The sequence below is a fragment of the Panthera leo genome, chromosome A3 (genome assembly GCF_018350215.1).
Source record: "Panthera leo isolate Ple1 chromosome A3, P.leo_Ple1_pat1.1, whole genome shotgun sequence".
NCBI lineage: Eukaryota > Metazoa > Chordata > Mammalia > Carnivora > Felidae > Panthera > Panthera leo.
Window position 1 is genome coordinate 114,502,513 of NC_056681.1, and position 23,353 is coordinate 114,525,865.

A 23,353-nucleotide genomic window follows, 5' to 3' on the forward strand; every position below is an offset into this window, starting at 1 on the left:
CAAAGAAGCAAAGCTGTACTCAGAGGGCACAATGCATGGCTTGCTGCTCTGGTTTAAGGGCACTCTCACACCCACCCTCCCACCGTGACGATTCTGCTTCTTCGCTCCCACATTCATGGCAAGGAAAGAATCGTGCCTCTCTCTAAGTTCCCGAGTGCAGATTCCCTGGGGGTGTTGAGCACATGAAGACAGCCTATTGAGTCCAATGGGACAGAAGGAAGGGCTTTGGGGCAGGCCACCGGCACACCTTTCTCTGGATCGTGCAACCTTGAACAAACTGTCAGTTTGATTTGGGTTTCTCTCGCCCAGCCCCACGTCACCCCTCACACACTAGAACCAGCCTCTGCTGCGTTCCCTCCTGACACCCCTTCCTTTGCTACCTCGTCCCCCCCACACCTTGTCCACTGCACCTGCTGGGGACAGCGGGGGTGGGGCAGGGGGCACTGCACTGAACCTGGGCTTTTGGTCCGAACAGTTCAGGTCACCTGGTGGCAGGTGAAGGTCCCATAACCTCCTGGGTCCTCAGGTTCATCCCGCACCTGTGAAAGGTGGGGCTAACGATGCTTCCTCCCCGGAGGTCTCCTAAAGCCTAAGTGAGATCATATGTGTGCCACGTCCTCCCTGCCTCAGTACGTGCAAGTTCCCCTCCCTTCTCCCCGGACCTGGATCCTCGTTCTGAATTCAGTATTGAACGAATCAGTAGAAGACTAGACCCCTTTGGGGACCTAAATTCATCAGGGAATGGGCGTAGGAAGGAGACTGTGTGGCAAGAAACTACATTTTCCAGAGGCTGAAAGATACTCCTCAGAAGCAGCTGCGTTTTGAAGGCGAGCGAGTGACCTGGATCCAGGCCTCAACCCTGCAGGAGCTGCTGGACCTCAAAGCCCAGGACCCCGAGGCCAAGCTGGTGGTGGGGAACACGGAGATCGGTGAGAGCGGGCCCGGCCTGCAGCCTGCAGGGGGCCAGTCTGCCTGGGCAACCCCACGCTGGCTGTGTGTCCTCAGGAAACTTGCTTTTCCTCCCCTGGCCCTGGTTCCCATTATATACAGGGAGGAATAACACCTCCTCAAAGGGCTGTTCTGAGTATTGGATGAGATCCTTACTGACCGCTCTCCGGAAACACGTCAGGTGCCAGCTATGTGCCGGGAACTGTGGGAGGAGCTGGGCTACCCAGATCAGTGTCTTCGTTCGTTCTCTGGAGTACCTCCCAGTGGAAGTGAGGGGGGAGCAGTGGAAGTCAAGGTTCTAGGCCAGTGACAGATGCTAGGGGTTCCAGAAATGACATTCTCTCGTCCCCCACTTTTTCTGGGGGGTGATGTGGTAAAGGCAAAGGGGAGATGTGCCAGTGTGCCTGTGTCTGTGTTGCCCACGACTGTGGCCACCGGCCCTGTTCCTGCCACCACCTGGGACGTGAAGCTCACAATACGTGAATGGGCCAGGGTGGCTGGGGGATGTGTAGCTCTCTTCCCCAGTGCTCGAAGGGACGGAAGCAGAGGTGCCCAGGTCGCTGCTAATGTCCATCCGTTCCTGGAGCTGGCTTGGCCCTTTTCTCCTTTGCTGGCTCCCAAGCCCAGGGAGGCTCCAAGGAGAGGATCGTGGCATAGCCAAGGTCTTAGAGGACCTCTGGTTTCGGGGCAATCGACATACTTTTAAGCCACCACAACCATCCTGTGGGAGACTCCTGGCTGTTGTTCTGGAAAGAGTCCCCTGGGTCCTGGGTTTTTGTTGGATCTGAGGACACAGAGAGGAGGGCCTGGCTTGGCTCTAAGCTAGCAGAGTACAGATGCGGCCCTGGCCCCGTGAGCACAGGTGTGGCACAGAGACCCCATGTGCAGTAACGTGGACACGCTGGGATGGCAGGGTGGCCTGTGAGATGTGCCTCAGGTGATGTGGTCCTGAGGGTCTGCGTAGCTGTGGCCCTGGGGTCCAGGGCAGCATGAGTTAAAGTGGAGGACGACTGTCTGGAAGAGTCTTTGATCTCCTTTGACATGTGACATGTTCCTTGTCATGGGTCACCTAACATCCTGGACCCAGTTAGATTCTAATAGAAGGGAATCCATAAACATTTCATGAGCTCCAAGTGAGAGGGAATTTCTTACGACCACTCCCTCTGCCTCACCCCTTCTCCCTTATATATACACACAGCAGTGTAACCACTGACAGCCAGGGTAGGGTGCTGGGGAAGCCGGGCATAGAGAGAACCTTGTCAAGACAGGCCACGGATGGCCTCTGTCTGCAGTCTTTATCCTGGGAACCGGTATTCAAACAGGCCAGACTCCTCAAAGCCTGAGCCACCCATCAGACACTCTGAATAGCCCCCGAGAGGGTGGGGAGGATGGACAGACATTTCTTTTTGAACCTTCCCATCTGTAGGTCTGTGAGAGGGGCTGGGAGGTGCAGAGCTAACCAGGTCTCAGGAACAGAACAGAGGGGCGTCTGTTCACAGACCTTTCTAACTTGACAGAAGGCCGGTAGAGACGTGTGGTCCTGCAAAGTCCTGCTCAGGCAGGTGTCGGGGACCAGGAGGCAGATTTGATGTTTTCTCTCTCAGACGATTTTCCTTTTTGTCTGAATGCTAGACTTTCGTATTATTAGGACTATTATACCCCAACTCTAAGAATTGTCTGTTCTTAGCTGTGTAATGTGGGCAAGAGCCTCACCTTCCTGTGCCTCAGTTTCTCTTTCTATAAACTGAAAATCACAGTATCTCCCAAGGCTATTGTGAGGATTTAATGAGTTAAAACATGTAAAGTGCTTACACGGGTTCCTGACATATTTTAGCATTCTGCGGCTTCATCTATTATCCCCCACCCCTGTCCCATACACAGACACACCCTCAACACACAGGTTAATTCACATTTCATCTCATTTAACACTAAAAGACACGTCAGCAGGGCCTACGGTGGTTCCATGTGTGCGAAGTGTGTATGACAGGATCAAGCAGGCTCTCCTTACTGAAGAGCAGAAAATCTGAAGGTGTTGAAGGTCCAAGCACAGAGTCAGAAAGCTAAATTAAAAAAAAAGGAAGCTTTTCGGGTGATAAAAGAAATCAAAAGGCAAAAAAGAATTTCATCTCATCTAAATTCCACTAGGATTTTTGGGGGGAGGGAGAGAAAGACAAGTTTGCCGGCTGATAGTGTGGAAACTGCACTGAACCCCACATCTTATCTCCTGCACCTGCCAGTCCTAAGACACCCACAGAGCATGATGCGATCGTGAATATGTCATAGGTCCTGTGTGCGTGGTGGGAACAATGCCGAGGCCCGCCTGGTAGAAGCCTGTTAACTTCGGGTTTCTTGTTTTTCTCGAGGCATTGAGATGAAATTTAAGAATAAGCTGTTTCCTAAGATGGTCTGCCCAGCCTGGATCCCTGAGCTGAATTCAGTGGAGCATGGACCTGAGGGTAAGGAGGGGTTTGCCCTGAGCCCACGGAAGGCTGTGATGCTGCGGATGGGTCCCTTGGGAGGGGTGGCCGGTGCCAGGAGAGCCTCTCCTTTGGCTCCACTGCCACCTGCTTCTCCTGGAGCTGCCTTGCGTGGGGAGCAGGGACCCCCTTCATTGCCTTCCTCCACTGAGCATCTGTGGCAGACTGCCAGTGGGCAAGGGGGGCTGTGAGATTCTCCACAGTCATTCTCAATCCTGGCTCCACATTAGAATCGCTCACAGGGGGAGGGGGTCAGTGCTGGGAGATCTTGGGCACTTTCAAAAAAAAACAGGACTTCTCCCTCAGAGATCTGATTTTATTGAGACGAGAACCACTGGTTTAGAGAAGAGAGCATTCTGGTTGTAGGATCAAGAGGGCTGTGGTTCAGTCCTGGCTGGTGTATTAGCTGGGTGGCATGGGGCAAGTCACTTCACCTCTCTGGGCATTAATTTCCTCATCCTTATAAGGATGTGAGAGCTGGTTCATCGTCACTCAGGTACCAGTAAAGCGTCGTAGGGGCTGTGTGTCCAAGTGTTTTCTGAACTGTGAAGGGAATCGCTGTTTTTCTGCGCATGTGTTCCCAGGTATCTCCTTCGGAGCCTCGTGTCCCTTGAGCTTTGTGGAAAAGACGCTGCTCGATGCAGTCGCCAACCTTCCTGCCCACCAAACAGAGGTGTTCAAAGGTGTTTTGGAGCAGCTGCGCTGGTTTGCTGGGAAGCAGGTCAAGTCTGTGGCGGTGAGTCCCTGTTCAGGAGCCCTCAAGGCTGAGGTCATGGGGCCTTTTGTCACAAGGCAGATGCGCTAGTCTGTCGTCTGCTGAAGATCTGGTGCGCCCAAAACTCTAGTGTTTAGAACTTGTGGGGTGTTTGTTAAAAATGCAGTTTCCTGGGCACTGCTCTCAGAGATTCCGACTCAGTAGGGCTGGGATGGAGCCCCAAAGGTGCTTCTGGGGAAGGGGGCCTGCGGGTCACTCTTGGAAGCACATGCTGTGTGCCTCAGTCTTTACCCCTGAGGTTGGCAAGATGGAGCCTCCTGCCCACCTTGTTCCTGAACTTGGCTGAAGCTATCAGCAAGTGGGTGAGAGATTGAGCCAAATGTAGTCTTGGACTACCTTTCATCGTTGGGGGGAGAGCCAGAGGTAGACACCCCCAGAGAGGAGGGAGGGGTCCAGCTGTTGACTGTTCACAACTAAACTCCAGACTAGCCCCCAGGTTCCCCATTTGCTAGCGGCATTCACACACCCAGGACCATTGGCGGCTCACAACAGCTGACGGTGTAGGGTTGGCGGGGGTGGGGGTGGGGGAAGGAAAGCCACCCCGTCCATTCTATTTTGTTGTTTTCAATTAGAACAAAACCCAAAGGAAACAGCCCCCACCCCGTTCCCTCACCCTACCGCAAGCATCTGACACCTCTGATTGTGGCTGAGTAGACAGAAGCTCAGAAAGCTCCACTAAATTCTCCAGCTGGGTGGGGATCTACTTCCAGGAAGTATTTGCTTGCATCATGTGATAAACCACCTCAACCCTTTCAGAAAAAGTTTGGATGAAATTGAGCAGATTTCAAGGAGCTGACCCACATTACCGACGAGTAAATTTTAGAGCTGAGATCCAATCCCAAGTGTTCGGATCTCAGGTTTTGCACGTGGTTCTAGATGCTTGAGTTCCGCCGGTCTTGTGCCTTCAGTGAGCAGGTGTCCCCCACCTGCCCTGTGTTCTGCAGCCTGCTGTGAGAGCAAGGTTTTCCTGGGTGGGCTGGGCTCTCACGCACACTCTCTGCTTGTTCTAGTCCATCGGAGGGAACATCATCACCGCCAGCCCCATCTCTGACCTCAACCCTGTGTTCATGGCCAGTGGGGCCAAGCTGACCATCGTGTCCACAGGTGAGAGCTACGTCATGCAGAAGTCAGGAAAGAGGGCCCCACGGGGGAGAAGGCTCACAAGATAGGTGACTTTTTGGAGAGACAGGGCCCACAATTCAATGACCCAGCCGTCCTAAGGTTTGGATCCCTGGGAACTGCAAGGGAGATATACCCAGAGTGGGGGCCAGGAGAGCCAGACCATTTCCTTATTAAGAATTCCCAACAGGATCTGTCACCTAGAAGCCTTACCTAGTAGTGTGCTAGAGCCAGAATGCACTGGCTCGCCACAGCCCACAGCTGGATTTTCAGGGAGTCTGTGAGTGTTTGATAGACATGGCCATTATTAAAAATTGAATTGTAGAAACTTACAATAAAATAAATTACATTAAAAATAAAGGTAATAAGTGCTCAAAATTCATCACGTCCTAATATTTGAGTTTATTTTACTATTGCCCATGCCCTTAGAGTTATTCCCATCTGTTATATCTGTAGAGTGGAAATGCTAAGTAATGATATGCTGCTATGCACCGTCCTTGTTGGAGGGTCCTCGAGACCATCCCAGTTTTGATGACTCCTAGGAAGTCAGGGAGGACTCCCAGGACTCAGCCTATCGTCATACTTATGGCTATGACTTATTAAGTGGGAGGACACAAAGTAAACTTGGCAAAGTGAGGAGGGACCTGGGGCACAGTCTGGAGGAATCCAGGCACAAGCTTCCAGAGACTTCTCCCGGTGGCATCACACAGGACACACATCATTCCCTCAGTCACAAGCTGCATTGTGATAACGCACGTGAAGTGTTGTCTGCCGGGGAAGCTCGTCAGAGACTGAACAGCTAGGGCTTTTTGGGGGGTTGTTTGCGTAGCCCTTCTTGGCAGGTACCAAAAGCCCAGGCACCCAGACAGAAAGCAGATGTTCAGCATAAACCATGCTGTTTGTATGAACAGTTTAGACACAGTCAGTCATCTTACCGGGGAATCTGCTGAAATGCAAGTTCCCAGAAGACAGCCATGGCCAACCATTGTAGGCAGTCCTTTCAGAGGACAGCAGGTGTGTCGTGTCAACTCTTTGCCACCCTCTTTCCAACTTCATGTTCACTGATGTCACTCCGGGAGCCTGAAATTGGCTATGGTGGGAGTATTGATACCGTAGAAATTAGCAAGTACTGCAAATCTGGACTCCCTCCGCCCACACATAGTCCATTGTTAAACATTCACCAGCACATCCCTGCGTAAGGATTTTAGATGGAGGACCTTGGCCCTAATTGTGCCAGCACTGCCCTCTGACTGTGGGTACCAGAGACCAGGATGGGGAATTTACCGGTGCCTCGTTCTCTGCTTTCTCACACTGGCCGCTCTGCATCCGGCCTGTGTACAGGCACCAGGAGGACGGTTCGGATGGATCACACCTTCTTCCCCGCGTACAGAAAGACCCTGCTAGCTCCGGAGGAGATACTGCTTTCCATCGAGATCCCCTACAGCAGGGAGGTGAGCTGCTCAGGAGCGTCCCATGTCACTCTTACCGCAGCGAGGCTCCAGACAAGAGACCGGAGTCTGCCTCGGGGACCAAGCTCAGCATCTCTCAACTTTAACAAAGTCTCTGAACACTGCCTTTCACCAGCCATAGTGTTCTCTGGGCAATGAAGAGCTTCAGGGCAGGGAAGAGGGCATTCCATGGACTCATGGCACGTGATCATGGGCAAATCGTTTCAGATTTCTGAGCTTCAGCTTGTTCGTCTGTAAACGGACACAGTGTTACCTACCCGGGAGGTTATTGTGAGGATTGAAATCAGGTATGCCTAAGGTTCCAGGTCGATGTCCAGAAACCAGTGGGGATCTCCATCTGGTAGCTAGCAACATGATTTCAAGAGCACATCCAGCCACTGAGCACTTCTGCCCCAGGTCAGAGGAGACTGGGGCTTGCACGCTGAGTGGAGGGGCTGCCCGTGGGTCGGGCCCACACATGTTGATGAGGTGTTTATTTGCTGACCTTGCTCTGAGTTGGCGTGGTTGCATTTCTGCTCATGGGAGTTTTTCTGTCCTGTTGAGGCAAGTCTGGGCACTTCTGGCTGCCTCGCTGTTGTTCCTGGGGGCTCGTGGTGGCGTCACCAGGTGCCTTTCTCTCCTCCCTCACCAGCTACACATTCCATAATGGGCCGTGTAGAAAAGTGATCTGTGTGAGGCTGGGAAAGCAGCTGTGATGGAGAGTATTAGGAGTTTTACCCAGGTAGCGCTTGAGCGCGCATTACGAGGCATGTTCGCCCATGCTAATTTTGGCCCCCTTAATGAGAATGCTAATTAAATTAGAGTCATGATGTCCCTGAGGTGGTTTCTTACTGATTTTCTAGCTTGTCCTTATAGACCATTTTGAGCAGTGATTCCCAGACTTTTTGTATTTCACAGATCAGTAAATTTTCCTCTTTTTAATTATGAGTTGGAGAAGGGAGGAGGGAACAGGCATACAAGAGTCCAGTTTTTATTTTGCCAGATAGGGACATTAGCCAAAAACATTTCATAGGGGCGCCTGGGTGGCTCAGTCAGCTAAGCTTCTGACTTCAGCTCAGGTCACGATCTCACGGTTCGTGAGTGCAAGCCCCACATTGGGCTCTCTGCTGTCAGCACAGAGCCCGCTTCAGATCTTCTGTCCCTCTCTCTCTGTCTCTGTCCCTCCTCTGCTCATTCTGTCTCTCTCTCAAAAATAAATAAATACACTGAAGAAAATCTTTAAAAACAAAAACCATGTCATGACAGAAAGGAGATTTTAATACCCAGAAGTAGGGAGGATTTCTCAAGAAAGGACAGCTGCCAATCTGACACTGACATGGCGTGGCACCCCAGTGGACACGTCACCGTGGACTGGCACAGTCCTGTTCCAGAACCAAGCGCAGACTCCAGGCTCACGGTCCCGGGGCCATGCTTGACATCGGGAATCCGGACTAGCGTCATGGTCAGGAGGAAGCCCGATGACTTCTTTGAACAGAAGCTTGTGGCCAGTGTGGGCGTCCACAGTGAGCCTCGTTGGGCTTTCTCAACAACGCTTCCCTTAAGCCTCTGCCTTTGACGTTAATCAGAATTTGCGGTGCCAGGTGGGTTCAGACCTCAAGCAGAACCTGGCCAGAAAGGGCTTGATATGAGATCGTTCTTACCTGGAAAGCGACTCACGCGGCCCTCCTATCCTGACAGACGGGGCCTGCCTGGAGCCCAGAGGGAAATGTGTGCTCAAAGCACAAAGGGAGCTAGTGTTTCATAGTGTGGTTCATTCTTTCAGGAAGCAAGGTTTCTAACCGTGAACAATAGACCAGTGGGAGAGACAAGCTAGAGAGAGCACGTGCACAGGCGTGGGTGAGGGTGCATTTCACACTCCCGGTGGCATCTCGTTGTATCTGCTCGAGAGGCAGTTAAGCCAACAGAGGTTTGGGCACAGCCGAGAGGCTGGGTGGGCTCTGAAGCTGGGCGCCAGGATGGGAGGACTGGGGGCTGGGGGACCCTGAGCAGCCTTTGTGAACATGTCTTTCCTCTTCCCAACCCTGCTCTCCTTTTCCTTGACTTTGGGTGTTCCTGACCGACAGGGGAAATTTCTCCCCTTTCCTGGCTCCTGGGAGTGTTGTCCGGGCCTCGTGCTGAGCACGGGACAGTCGGCGCTGCCCACATCTTTGAGTCCCACCGGCAGCCCCTTGCGGGGTTGCCATGGCCCTGTCCCTTCACCTGCCCTTTCACCCCCGTGCTTCAGCCTCACCATCTGCAGTTGTAGCAAATGCAGGGGAGAAGCAGGAACCTTTCTCTTGTTTTGCAGGGTGAGTATTTCTCAGCCTTTAAGCAGGCCTCTCGGAGAGAAGATGACATCGCCAAGGTGACCAGCGGCATGAGGGTCCTGTTCAACCCGGAAACCGCGCAGGTGAAGGAGCTGGCCCTTTGCTACGGCGGAATGCACGACAGAACCGTCTCGGCCCTCAAGACCACGCGGAAGCAGATAGCAAAGTGAGAGCTGCCGGCAGAGTGAAACGACCAGTGCCGCTCCGACTCCCGCAGTGCTGCTAGCTGCCGGGACTGCCGGCGGCGTTACTCTTGCTCCCGCTACAGCCATGACTTCCGCCCTTACCGGGGTTACCGCTGCTGCCACCCTGACTGCCGCTACCCGTAGCTCGATTCCTGGTAGCATGGCTGTTGCTGCGCTGGTTCCACCCTGCCTGCTACGGCTCCGCTGCTCTTGGTACCGCTGGGCCCGCCGTTGCTGCGGCCACGAGCGGCCACCGTTGCCATTGCTCTCACGGCTGGGCCTCTACTGCAATTACTGCGGCTGGCACTACTCACACTGGTACTGCTGCTTCTGTTGCTACTCTTCCCGCTGCTGTCACTGCTGCTGTTTCTGCCACCGTCACTCCTCGGACTAGTGTTGCCGCTGTGGCTTCCACTGCTGTTCCCAGCGATGCCACCACTGCAGTCTCTCTACCGCTGATGCTCGTATTGCGGCTCTACTCTTCCTGCGGCTCCTCCCGAGAGTACTGCCGACAGCGTTCCTGCTGCCACTGTGTGAATGCTGTTGCTGCCACCGTTGTGTGTGTCCCCACCGTGACTCTCGCCACGACTCACAGTCGTGCCTCTGCTGCTCCTCCCGCTACTAGTCACAGTGTCGCCAGCGCTGCTGCTACGGCTCTCACCACTGTTCCTCTTTCCACGACTTCTACGCCTTCTGCTTTTGCTTCTACCACGGCTGTTACTTCTGCTGCTCCTGTTCTGGCCACTGCTAGTATCCCTCCTGCGGTATTGCTGCTGCCCCTCCCGCTGCACTCTGACTGTGGCTACTCCTACTACCGTGGCTAGTGTGTGGCAGCAGTTATCCCGAGCCCTTCCCCAGCGCTGGCCGAATCTTCCCGTGCCTCAGTTTCCTCATCGGTAAAGGAGTATACAGATTTTCCATGCTACACTTTTACATGCTACACTTTTACATGGAAATGAAAAGTGATCTTTCGTAAAAAGCACGGAGGACATTGCTTAGGGCGTTATAAGGACTGAATAGATTTAGTTAGTATAATTTTGTGGTCGTTTTAACATTGTGTCTATTTTTATTTGTATTATTTCTGTATGTATGTATTTATTTATATTTATTTTTATATTTTAGCGAGAGACAGAGAGAGAGAGAGAGAGAGAGAGAGAGAATCTTAAGAAGTGGGGCTGACCTGAGCGGAAATGAAGAGTTGGGTGCTCAACCGACTGAGCCATCAAGGCACCCAAATTGTGTCTAGTTTTAAATTTTAGGAAACTGAGGGGTGCCCGGGTGCCTCACTCGGTTAAGTGTCTGACTTTGGCTTGATCTCAGGGTCATGATCTCAGGGCTCATGAGTTTGAGCTCGCATCGGGCTCTGTGCCGACAGTGCGGAGCCTGGAGCCTGCTTCAGATTCCTAGTGTCCCTCCCTCTCTGCCCCTCCCATGCTTGACTTGCATCTCTCTCTCTCAAAAACAGAGAAACATTGAAAAAAGTGTTTTAAAAAAGATGAGGAAACTAAGGCTCAAGCAAGTAACTTACCTAAAGTTACACAAGTATAAGTATCCAAGCCAAATTTTGAACCAAGTTTCATATGACTACGGCCCTGTGCCTACCACCCCACACAAGTGATTCTGATGGCTGAGTAGGAGCGCTCTCCCGCCTTCTGCTCTCTGGCAGTTTCTGGAACGAGGAGCTGCTGCAGAACGTGTGTGCGGGCCTGGCGGAGGAGTTGTCCCTGGCCCCCGACGCCCCTGGCGGCATGGTGGAGTTTCGGCGTACCCTCACCCTCAGCTTCTTCTTCAAGTTCTACCTGACAGTGCTTCAGAAACTGGGCATACAGAACTCGAAAGATGTGAGTGTGGGGTGTGGGCAAGATACAGACTGTCTGCAGGACTTTTGTTTGGGAATTTAGGAAGCCAGTCTGAGGGAGGGGTACGGTGGACCAGGTGGTAAATTGGCTTCTCCCTTCTGACATCTAAGGACTTTGCTCCAAGGACACACGGCCCAGGGAGCCACATGGAGATGGGAACCAACGGGATGGTTGAGAGGCAGAACACTGAACTGGGCGTCAACGACTAGGGTTCTGGTCCCGACTGAATCGTTACCTCCCTTGAAACTTGAATAGGTCACAACTCTCTTTAAGTCTCAGTTGGGAAATCTGCTGATCTGGGTGGTAGACCAGATGATCCTTTTGACAGGCTAGCTGTTTCAACTGTGGTTTTGTACTTAGAATGGAACGTGGAGTGAGATGAGAAGGTAGAGGGTGGAATGAGAATGTAACGGGTGCCACTACAGTCAGGAGACAGTGGTCACGGGGAGGGTGTGCATTCTGGAAAGGGTGTGGCTGAGCGGAAGCCCAGCTCCCCATATTGGTTCATTAAGCATTTACTTTGCACCGTCTATGCATAACATTGCACTTGGCCCCGGGGGCAGCCTCGTGTGGGAGAGAATGTGATCACTAAAGGCCAGCCTAGAGTGACAACTGATCAGATGGCGTGGGGAGTGCAAAGGAGAGAAGCTTCCACAGATGTGGGGACCGCAGACAGAAATCCCTCTTTAAAAAGCATCCCTAATAGCTTTCTTCTTTTTCTTTTTAAAAAGCATTTGTTTATTTATTTTGTTGGATAGAGAGAGAGAGTCCATGCATGCACGTGAGCGGGCAGGGGCAGAGAGAGAATCCCAAGTAGGCTCTGCACTGACAGCACAGAACCCAACGTGGGGCTCGACCTCAGAACTGTGAGATCATGACCTGAGCTGAAAGCAAGGGTCAGATGCTTAATTGACTGAGCCACCCAGGCACCTTGAGTTTTTTCTGATTATAAGAGTAATACATTTCCTGTGGCAAACTTAAAAATACAGAAATATATTAAAAATTAAAATAGAAAATAAAAAACATTTCAACTTTTTAAATAAAAAATTAAATACTTTTTTTATTACTTTTCTTTTTAATTAAATAGCTTTTCTCTCAGATTCTAGAGGAAACCACTGCTACTAGTCTTGCTTTTTCCTCTGATCTTTTTCCTACATTCATTTGTCCGTCTTCTGTCATTCTCTCTTTTCTCTTTCTTTCTATCTCTCCTTCCATCCCTCTCTCTGTATACCTGTCGTCTTCCTATCTTTTGATCTGGACACATCATTTTCTAAACAGATTTAGGGTCATGCTGCATATAGAGTTTTCCATTTCCCCTGATTCTGTTGAGATTATATTGTGCGCATTTTCCGTATCATTAAATATTTCCCATAGAAACGAGGAGGAAGAAGGTTTCCAGCAAGGCAAGGAGAGAGAGAGAGCAGCGTGAATAAATGCAGGAGGGAGGGAAACCATTTGGTGTGTTGGAGGAAGCACAAACATTCACCATGCAGGCTGCAGGGGTGGGAAGGGGCCCGAGGCTGTTATAAAATGCTGGGCTCTCAGAGCCCACGTTCTGATGTTGAGATAGATCCAGCCGGCACGAGGCATGTACGATGAGGAGGTGAGGGGAACAGTTGTTACTGTTGCCACTTGAGGACAACCAAGGGTGGGATCAATGATAGAACTAGTCATGATCACTACTGTTAACTTACCTCCACAGAAGTGCGGCAAGCTGGACCCCACCCATGCCAGTGCCACCTTACTCTTTCAGAAAGACCCTCCAGCCAACGTCCAGCTCTTCCAAGTGAGTATACCTGATGTATGGCTGATATGACAGGCCCTTGCAGGGCACATCAGATGATGCTGACCTTTGGTGAATGACTGACTTGAGTCGTATGTAGGTGCTTAAAGCTCCTACTGCTTTGCATAAATATCCGGTGAAGAAAATGGGAATCGTATTAATGTCAATGAAGCTCTTTTCCTCCTTCCGTACCTAAATTTTGTCTCTCTTGAGATTACTCTCATCTTCACCTGCTCCTTAAAGAATAAAAAAAAACCTGTTGTCCCGATTTTGTCTTTTCTGGTGCCTCTGTGGGGCTGATGTGCAAAGCCAGGAGTTCTCCTGGCCATAACAACAAAACAACAACTTTCTGTCAATGGCAAGTTTTTGAGAAGCACTAGGTAAAGGGTCAACTTTCTCTGTAGACACTTTGGGTTTTGTGGGCCCTATAGTTTCAGTTGATGCTCCTCAACTTTGTCATTATAGCATAAGAGCAACCAGAGGTAATACATAAATGAATGTGTGTGGTATGTACCAAGAAAACTTTATTTATAGAAGCAGGCAGTGGGCCAGATTTGGCCCACAGGCCACAATTTGTGGAACCATGCAGTAGAGGCTAGTGGTCCAGAGTGTGAACTCTGGGCTCCACTGCCAGGACTTGAATTCAAACTCTGCCAGTTTGTAACTGTGTAACCTTCGACAAGTCACTTCCTCTCTGTGGCTTTTGGGCAAGTTAATTATGCCCACCTGCAAGTGTCCCCATGATGGCACCTGTTTCCTAGGATGGTTCTGAGGATTTAATGTGTTAGTAAAAGTAAATAGCTTAGATTAGCTCCTGGGATATATTAAATACTCAGTGACATGTTAGCCATTATTATTATGTCTTTGAAAAACCACATACAACAGAATTTTGTTACAAATCCATTTTGGAACACTTTGGCAAGTACAGAAAGATATAAAGAAGAAACGAAAATGACCCAAGATCCCACCTCCAAGAGAAAATCATGATATTTTTGTTGACTTCTTTCCTTTTTTTCCTTTGCATATATGGACATTGACATGCTATGTTTATAACATACATATTTTTCCTACAGAATTCAAATCATCATACGCACACACAATGGTTTCTGTCCTGTGTTTACATGTAATGTGAACATTCTTGCCTTCTAATTTAAAGTCTTCAAAAGTATGTCTTAATAGTTGCATACTGTTTGATTGGATGCACGTAGCACCAGCTTTTTACTCCACCCCCCACGAGTGCACATTGAGGTTCTTCTTTAGTTATTTATTTTTCCCCCCGTATGGGGACACTGTGACCACCTCTGCTCTGCCGGTCTGTTCCTTTGCCCTGTGTCCCTCCTGCCTCCTCCGTCTTCACTCAGGTTTGCTTTGGCCTGAAGCTCCCTGCAGTTTCCCCAGGCCTGTAGGGAAACAGTGTCTTATGCAGCTCAGCTTGACTGATGACCATGTTGTTCCAGGAGGTGCCCAAGGGTCAGTGCGAGGAGGACATGGTGGGTCGGCCCCTGCCCCACCTGGCCGCGGCCATGCAAGCGTCTGGGGAGGCCGTGTACTGTGACGACATCCCTCGCTACGAGAATGAGCTGTCCCTCCGGTTGGTCACCAGCACCCGGGCCCACGCCAAGATCAAGTGAGTGGAGTAAATATCCTGAGGGAGGAGGGTGCTGGGAAGCTCCTCCAGGGCCTTCCAGTCTAGAGAGGGACTGGGAACTCACCTGAAAACCAGCCTGGAGAGGAGCGGGAGAGGTTAGGGACTCAGTGGTGCCTGGCAGGGTGAGGGGATGCTGTTGGAGGCACAGGCAGGGGCCAGAACAGGAGAGCCTCGGAATGCTGAACCGGGACATTGCACTTGAGCCAAAAAGCAGTGAGGAGCTTTTAACAGGAGCAGGTCAGCTCTGCACTTTGATATTGGGCTAAACTTCAATGCAGTATTTCAGGAGAACTTGAGTCAGCACTAAGGGGAAGAGCGTGGCGTTAGAGTCAGACCGACCCGGGATCGAGTCTCTGTTCCAGTGTTTACCAGCTGTGACCTTGGCCTGGGATGCCTAAGCTCACAGTTTCTCTATTCATAGCCGGGTGTTTTCATGATGATCAGTGACAGAGTCTGCAAGGACCTAGCAGAGAAGAGCCACCTGTGCCCGTCTGTTGAATTTGGAGAGCCCAAATGACAAGCATCGCCACTTCTATAATAATAGTAATACCCAACACTCATGTGGCACTTAATATTTGCTGTGGCCTTTAAAGCATTTTCCATACATTGGCAGCTTTACTCCTCACAACAACCCTACAGGCAGGTCCTGTTATGATCCCCATGTTCCAGATGAGGAAGCTGAGGCACAAGGGCGGTAAGTTACGTGCCCGAGGTCACAGAGTTGGTAAGCAGCGAAGCGGGAGTTTGAAGCCAGGCAGCATTAGCAGCCGAGCTGTGCTGCCTCTTGATGTTCAGGCCAGAGACTGCATTGATCTCCTGGTGGGCATCAGACACATATCCTGTTGAACAGAGCAGCTAGGAGAAACCCTCCCTTGGGCGCTGCCACTGCTGGGATTAGGGATCCCGTCTCCCCATCATTGGTTTTTCCCTCTGCCGCTCCTAGCTGCCTGGAGACAGGCTGCAGGAATGGTAACCTGGACACCGAGAAAACTTAACAGGTAAGTAAAGTCTTCCAGCTCTCTGAAAAAACTGTTTCAGACGATGTGGTTGCCATCTCTAGGGTAAATTCATTTGCTTTATCCTTGTCTTGAGCCCACACTGACCACACTGGCCACGATCCACATTGTCTACGTTCTTTGCTCCATCTGAACGATGTGTGAATGGATGGAGGAGGGTGGGGGGCTCTGTAGTAACGGCAGTGACCTGGACTTTCCCGGCTGCGTGCACTTGGAAAGAAGCGAGGACCTGGCTTTGGCTCTTCATAACCTAACCTCAGTCCTAATCCCACCTACGTTGCTCTCTGCTGGGTGACTTTGGAAAAGCTGCTCAATTTCACTGAGCTTGAGTTGCCCCAAAAGTAGAAGGAGGATAATGATGATGACGTTCTGGGCTCTGGTGAGGTTTGCCTGTTGGAAGTTGCTCGGCCCTTCAGAGTGGTTTCCATACCTTTCTGTGAGGTGCCTCTGCTCTATCTCCCCTTGGGGGCCCGGGCCATAGTGAGCAGAACATAGTAGAGACTGTTATTAGTGAAACAGTCTCCAGGTGTTCTCCCTCTCGGGCCTGATGATGGCCGGGCTGCCCTGCTCTTCTGGGATAGCTTCATGAAGGTGGGGAGACAAATTTGACTGTGTGACGATGTTCAGGGACATTCGATCAGTGGTGCAGCAAGGGCCCAAAAGTGCTGATTCTGTGTGGGTATTAGCTGTGATGTGGGTATGAGCTGGAGCTCTCAAGAGTAAATGCTACTCACTGTGATGTGGTTCCGTAGTAGAAGGTCCATGGGGGTGGGCCTGTCCTGTTCATTTTTTGTTCTCCACAGCACTCAGCATGGTGGCCTTCACAGGGTACGTATTTCATGAGCATTTGCAGAATAGGATAGGGTAGGATAGCCTATGGAATGTAGGCTAGGATAGAATATAGAATCTGGAAAGGATAGCATAGACTAGTGGATGGAGAAGGAAGGAATTTGAGTGGAGGAAAAATCAACATGAGGACAGTGGTATCCAGTTGGTGGTGGGTCTTCTGCTTCAGTTTCCCACCTGGGCCCCTCACTGTGCTCATTCTTGCAGGTCCATAGATACTTCAGAAGCTCAGAAGGTGCCAGGGTTTGTCTGCTTTATCTCTGCTGATGATGTTCCCGGGAGTAATATAACTGGAATTGGTAATGATGAAATGGTATTTGCAAAGGATAAGGTATGTGTTGGATTTTGTTTTTAGATATGAAGTTAGTGGAATGGGCACTTGAGTTTCAGTTTGTGCTCATTCCTCCAAATCCTTAATCTTAAAAAGATTACACATTGGTACATACTGTGGCCTTCATCGTGCAGGGCGATCAGTACAGGGATGGAATCGGTCTGGTGACACTTTTAACTTTCACTTATGTTTACTTGTTTATTTCATTGTTGGTGGCTTGTTGCACATGTTAGGATGACTCCAGGCCAAACTGGTATTAAAACAAGACTGGTGATTATTTTTTAAACTGCCAGTTAGGTTCTTCAGGGGATAAATAGCTCCTTTGTGAAAAGAAAATAAAAATATGGTAAACAAACTACCAGAATAAAAATCACAATGTTGTCACTATGTGTATTGAAAATTCACTTACATGAAAATTCATCTATTGATATCAAGCATATATGGAGTTTTGACACACACACACGCACGCATACATGTTTCGAAACTTTCAAGGTGGAAGTCACTTGACAATTTTAATACAGTTCAAATGCAAATTGGAGATGAGTTGGCGTTGCCTAAGGGCATATTCACTTTATTATTAATGTACAAGAGAAAGAGAGAATAAAAAACTACAACTATGAGACACAAGGACTCCATTTAACAAGAGAACAAATTGCTTTTGCAAATTTCGAGAACCTCTAAGACTACTGCTAACATGATGGTTAGTGAGAATTAGCTGGGATAAACCACCACAGCCCAATCAATTAAGTTAACAACTCAACTGGGTCCTCAAGAGATAACTATCAGAGACAGTATGGCTTTCTACTGTCAGAAACCTCATATTGCAAAGTGATGAGTTGGACAATTTTTTTTTGGTTCATGTTTGGGGATTTTTGGAAGAAAAATGCCTCTGAAGGAATGGAATCATTAAGTGGTGAGAAAATGACAATCATTGTTCTGAAAATCTAACAAAAACTGGTTTATTTATCAAGTCTGAGAACCCAAATTTGGGAAATACTGCTTCTGGGCATCTAGATGAAGTGCAAGACATGATTGCTGCCTTTGAGAAACTTTAGGTGTAAATCTGGAAACAGAAATTCAAAGGGAGAGGGGTGCTAGAAAGAAAATGGAACTGGAAGCCAGGGCCTGAGATTTAGTCATGGTCTATTAATGAGCCAAGGCAAGACTATGATCTTGTCTTCTGGGTCTGCGTCTCTTGACCTGAAGAACAAGGGTGTTGGAGTGCATCTGAGTCAACAAATAGACTTCATGCTTCCATACCATCCATTCTGCTCACGGCGACATGACTAATCAATCACCACTTTCCATCCTGGGCAACTTCTCAACAAGCTGCCAGCGGTAAATCATGAAATTGGTCCCTGAGATAAAGCGAGTTTGCCATCTTGATACTCGTGATCTCCAAGTCCTAGTCCAGTTCCACTACTTCTAAATCCTCAATGAAGAAGCACATAATCCCAAACAGTAGGACAAAGACATGCCAAGATCCCAGAGGCATTCCTGGATGTCCCTTAAGGAAACTGTGGGGGCAAGGACTTCCTTCACCTTTTGGGCAATCCAAAATCGTTTGCTTCATGAGGAGTGCATTATATGCTTTAACAGTTTGGCTCGGTTCCCAGGTGACTTGCATTGGGCACATCATTGGTGCTGTGGTCACCGACACCCGAGAACATGCCCAGAGAGCTGCTCAAGCGGTGAGAATCACCTATGAAGATCTTCCAGCCATTATCACAATAGAGGTAACTGAGAAAGGACTGCATGGGGAGGGGTGAGCCCCCTGTCCCTGGAGGCGCCTTTACTGGGATACTTTAGAGGGGGTTCCAGCAGCAGGTGGGATTCGATTAGACAGGAAGAGGTAAACCCTTCAGCCCCAGGATTGTGTGTTCTTTGGAAAACTTCCCCATCATGATCCCAGACTCAGTCTGCCAGAGGCCAGACTAGGTCCCTCCTTCCAATGCCAGCTCCCATTGGTTCCTTGAGGGACTCTACTTTTCCTCAAGATCCAAGCGTGTCCAACTATCTCTGAGGAAATGGAGGCACATGGCCCCAGGCTACATGCAAGCTTACTTGAAGTCTGTGTAGGACCCTTGTACAGATGCCTGTGTGAGAAGAGGGAGGGTGGTTGCAACAACCTCTCTTCCCTCTGGTGGGAATGACCTTCCTTCTCCTGAAAGTCTGGTCACTGAATCGTCTTTGTGGTCCTCAGGATGCTATAGCAAAAGACTCCTTTTATGAGCCTGAGCTGAAGATAGAGAAAGGAAACCTCACGAAGGGGTTTTCGGAAGCAGACAACATTGTTTCAGGTACGGCCGTGCCATATAGTCCTGGGGTATGGGCTGGCCCTGGTTTATGAATTAAATTCAAGAGCTGGACCTTGAGTCCTGGAGCAGGGGAGTGAATTTTTAACAGAAGAGTCCTCCTGATGTTTGTAGCAAAATAGTGGACAATTGGCAGGGAAAGACCCTCTCTCATTTTTTTAAAATTTAAATGTTTATTTATTTTTGAGAGAGAGAGAGAGAGAGAGAGCATAGGCTGGGGAGGGGTAGAGAGAGAGGGAGACACAGATTTGGAAGCAGGCTCCAGGCTCTGAGCTGTCTGCACAGAGCCCTACGAAGGGCTCGAACTCACCAACCAGGATCATGACCTGAGCCGAAGTCGAACGCTTCATTGACTGAGCCACCCAGGTGCCCCTAGACCCTCTGCCATCTTAATGTCCACCTCCTGTCTCTAGTTTACATATGTGTATGTGGTTCTGGGTAGCTGGGAAGGCTGTCTGGGGAATTAGTGGCTACAGGTCCTGGCCCTCCCTGTGGGCCTGTGGGGCACCCGTCTGCTGGTGACATCCCTTTGGGTATTGTTTCCTACATTGTCCATAGTGTATTCCTAAGCCACTGGTGAGTCAACTCTCCAACTGGCCTAATAGCTTCCGTTCCAGAAGGTGCTCTCATTTTTAGCTTTTCAGTCACATCTGTTAATTCCTTCTTTACCATTCTCCAAATTTTACCAAAGAGTTTGAAGGTCTGCAGTGAAAGAAAGCTTCATGCCTGATGCATTTTGGTATCATTCTGGTTTCTTTTTTTTTTTTTTTTTTTATTTTTTTTTATTTTTTATTTTTTTATTTTTATTTTTTTTTATTTTTTAATATATGAAATTTACTGTCAAATTGGTTTCCATACAACACCCAGTGCTCATCCCAAAAGGTGCCCTCCTCAATACCCATCACCCACCCTGCCCTCCCTCCCACCCTGCCCTCCCTCCCACCCCCCATCAACCCTCAGTTTGTTCTCAGTTTTTAACAGTCTCTAATGCTTTGGCTCTCTCCCACTCTAACCTCTTTTTTTTTTTTTTTTCCTTCCCCTCCCCCATGGGTTTCTGTTATGTTTCTCAGGATCCACATAAGAGTGAAACCATATGGTATCTGTCTTTCTCTGTATGGCTTATTTCACTTAGCATCACACTCTCCAGTTCCATCCATGTTGCTACAAAAGGCCATATTTCATTTTTTCTCATTGCCACGTAGTATTCCATTGTGTATATAAACCACAATTTCTTTATCCATTCATCAGTTGATGGACATTTAGGCTCTTTCCATAATTTGGCTATTGTTGAGAGTGCCGCTATAAACATTGGGGTACAGGTGCCCCTATGCATCAGTACTCCTGTATCCCTTGGATAAATTCCTAGCAGTGCTATTGCTGGGTCATAGGGTAGGTCTATTTTTAATTTTCTGAGGAACCTCCACACTGCTTTCCAGAGCGGCTGCACCAATTTGCATTCCCACCAACAGTGCAAGAGGGTTCCTGTTTCTCCACATCCTCTCCAGCATCTATAGTCTCCTGATTTCTTCATTTTGGCCACTCTGACTGGCGTGAGGTGGTATCTGAGTGTGGTTTTGATTTGTATTTCTCTGATAAGGAGCGACGTTGAACATCTTTTCATGTGCCTGTTGGCCATCCGGATGTCTTCTTTAGAGAAGTGTCTATTCATGTTTTCTGCCCATTTCTTCACTGGGTTATTTGTTTTTCGGGTGTGGAGTTTGATGAGCTCTTTATAGATTTTGGATACTAGCCCTTTGTCCGATGTGTCATTTGCAAATATCTTTTCCCATTCCGTTGGTTGCCTTTTAGTTTTGTTGGTTGTTTCCTTTGCTGTGCAGAAGCTTTTTATCTTCATAAGGTCCCAGTAATTCACTTTTGTTTTTAATTCCCTTGCCTTTGGGGATGTGCCGAGTAAGAGATTGCTACGGCTGAGGTCAGAGAGGTCTTTTCCTGCTTTCTCCTCTAAGGTTTTGATGGTTTCCTGTCTCACATTCAGGTCCTTTATCCATTTTGAGTTTATTTTTGTGAATGGTGTGAGAAAGTGGTCTAGTTTCAACCTTCTGCATGTTGCTGTCCAGTTCTCCCAGCACCATTTGTTAAAGAGACTGTCTTTTTTCCATTGGATGTTCTTTCCTGCTTTGTCAAAGATGAGTTGGCCATACGTTTGTGGGTCTAGTTCTGGGGTTTCTATTCTATTCCATTGGTCTATGTGTCTGTTTTTATGCCAATACCATGCTGTCTTGATGATGACAGCTTTGTAGTAGAGGCTAAAGTCTGGGATTGTGATGCCTCCTGCTTTGGTCTTCTTCTTCAAAATTACTTTGGCTATTCGGGGCCTTTTGTGGTTCCATATGAATTTTAGGATTGCTTGTTCTAGCTTTGAGAAGAATGCTGGTGCAATTTTGATTGGGATTGCATTGAATGTGTAGATAGCTTTGGGTAGTATTGACATTTTGACAATATTTATTCTTCCAATCCATGAGCACGGAATGTCTTTCCATTTCTTTATATCTTCTTCAATTACCTGCATAAGCTTTCTATAGTTTTCAGCATACAGATCTTTTACATCTTTGGTTAGATTTATTCCTAGGTATTTTATGCTTCTTGGTGCAATTGTGAATGGGATCAGTTTCTTCATTTGTCTTTCTGTTGCTTCATTGTTAGTGTATAAGAATGCAACTGATTTCTGCACATTGATTTTGTATCCTGCAACTTTGCTGAATTCATGTATCAGTTCTAGCAGACTTTTGGTGGAGTCTATCGGATTTTCCATGTATAATATCATGTCATCTGCAAAAAGCGAAAGCTTGACTTCATCTTTGCCAATTTTGATGCCTTTGATTTCCTTTTGTTGTCTGATTGCTGATGCTAGAACTTCCAGCACTATATTAAACAGCAGTGGTGACAGTGGGCATCCCTGTCGTGTTCCTGATCTCAGGGAAAAAGCTCTCAGTTTTTCCCCGTTGAGGATGATGTTAGCTGTGGGCTTTTCATAAATGGCCTTTATGATCTTTAAGTATGTTCCTTCTATCCCGACTTTCTCAAGGGTTTTTATTAAGAAAGGGTGCTGGATTTTGTCAAAGGCCTTTTCTGCATCGATTGACAGGATCATATGGTTCTTCTCTTTTTTTTTGTTAATGTGATGTATCACGTTGATCGATTTGCGAATGTTGAACCAGCCCTGCATCCCAGGAATGAATCCCACTTGATCATGGTGAATAATTCTTTTTATATGCTGTTGAATTCGATTTGCTAGTATCTTATTAAGAATTTTTGCATCCATATTCATCAGGGATATTGGCCTGTAGTTCTCTTTTTTTACTGGGTCTCTGTCTGGTTTAGGAATCAAAGTAATACTGGCTTCATAGAATGAGTCTGGAAGTTTTCCTTCCCTTTCTATTTCTTGGAATAGCTTGAGAAGGATAGGTATTATCTCTGCTTTAAATGTCTGGTAGAACTCCCCTGGGAAGCCATCTGGTCCTGGACTCTTATTTGTTGGGAGATTTTTGATAACCGATTCAATTTCTTCGCTGGTTATGGGTCTGTTCAAGCTTTCTATTTCCTCCTGATTGAGTTTTGGAAGAGTGTGGGTGTTTAGAAATTTGTCCATTTCTTCCAGGTTGTCCAATTTGCTGGCATATAATTTTTCATAGTATTCCCTGATAATTGTTTGTATCTCTGAGGGATTGGTTGTAATCATTCCATTTTCATTCATGATTTTATCTATTTGGGTCATCTCCCTTTTCTTTTTGAGAAGCCTGGCTAGAGGTTTGTCAATTTTGTTTATTTTTTCAAAAAACCAACTCTTGGTTTCGTTGATCTGCTCTACAGTTTTTTTAGATTCTATATTGTTTATTTCTGCTCTGATCTTTATGATTTCTCTTCTTCTGCCGGGTTTAGGCTGCCTCTGCTGTTCTGCTTCTATTTCCTTTAGGTGTGCTGTTAGATTTTGTATTTGGGATTTTTCTTGTTTCTTGAGATAGGCCTGGATTGCAATGTATTTTCCTCTCAGGACTGCCTTCGCTGCGTCCCAAAGCATTTGGATTGTTGTATTTTCATTTTCGTTTGTTTCCATATATGTTTTAATTTCTTCTCTAATTGCCTGGTTGACCCACTCATTCGTTAGTAGGGTGTTCTTTAACCTCCATGCTTTTGGAGGTTTTCCAGACTTTTTCCTGTGGTTGATTTCAAGCTTCATAGCATTGTGGTCTGAAAGTATGCATGGTATAATTTCAATTCTTGTAAACTTATGAAGGGCTGTTTTGTGACCCAGTAT

General features: G+C 48.2%; 1 protein-coding gene across 3 annotated transcripts in view; it reads left to right on the forward strand.

Moving 5' to 3' along the window:
• Positions 1–23,353, forward strand: part of LOC122216453 (xanthine dehydrogenase/oxidase-like) — a 64,702-nt gene that overhangs the window by 18,111 nt on the left and 23,238 nt on the right. For all 3 annotated transcript variants that reach the window (XM_042933313.1, XM_042933312.1, XM_042933314.1), the window contains exons 9-20: positions 788–929; positions 3,312–3,404; positions 4,010–4,161; positions 5,211–5,304; positions 6,661–6,770; positions 9,076–9,260; positions 10,946–11,120; positions 12,841–12,924; positions 14,379–14,548; positions 16,639–16,762; positions 18,379–18,498; positions 18,966–19,062. In XM_042933313.1, the coding sequence (XP_042789247.1) occupies positions 788–929; positions 3,312–3,404; positions 4,010–4,161; positions 5,211–5,304; positions 6,661–6,770; positions 9,076–9,260; positions 10,946–11,120; positions 12,841–12,924; positions 14,379–14,548; positions 16,639–16,762; positions 18,379–18,498; positions 18,966–19,062 (1,546 nt within the window). The remainder of the gene's footprint in view (positions 1–787; positions 930–3,311; positions 3,405–4,009; positions 4,162–5,210; positions 5,305–6,660; positions 6,771–9,075; positions 9,261–10,945; positions 11,121–12,840; positions 12,925–14,378; positions 14,549–16,638; positions 16,763–18,378; positions 18,499–18,965; positions 19,063–23,353) is intronic.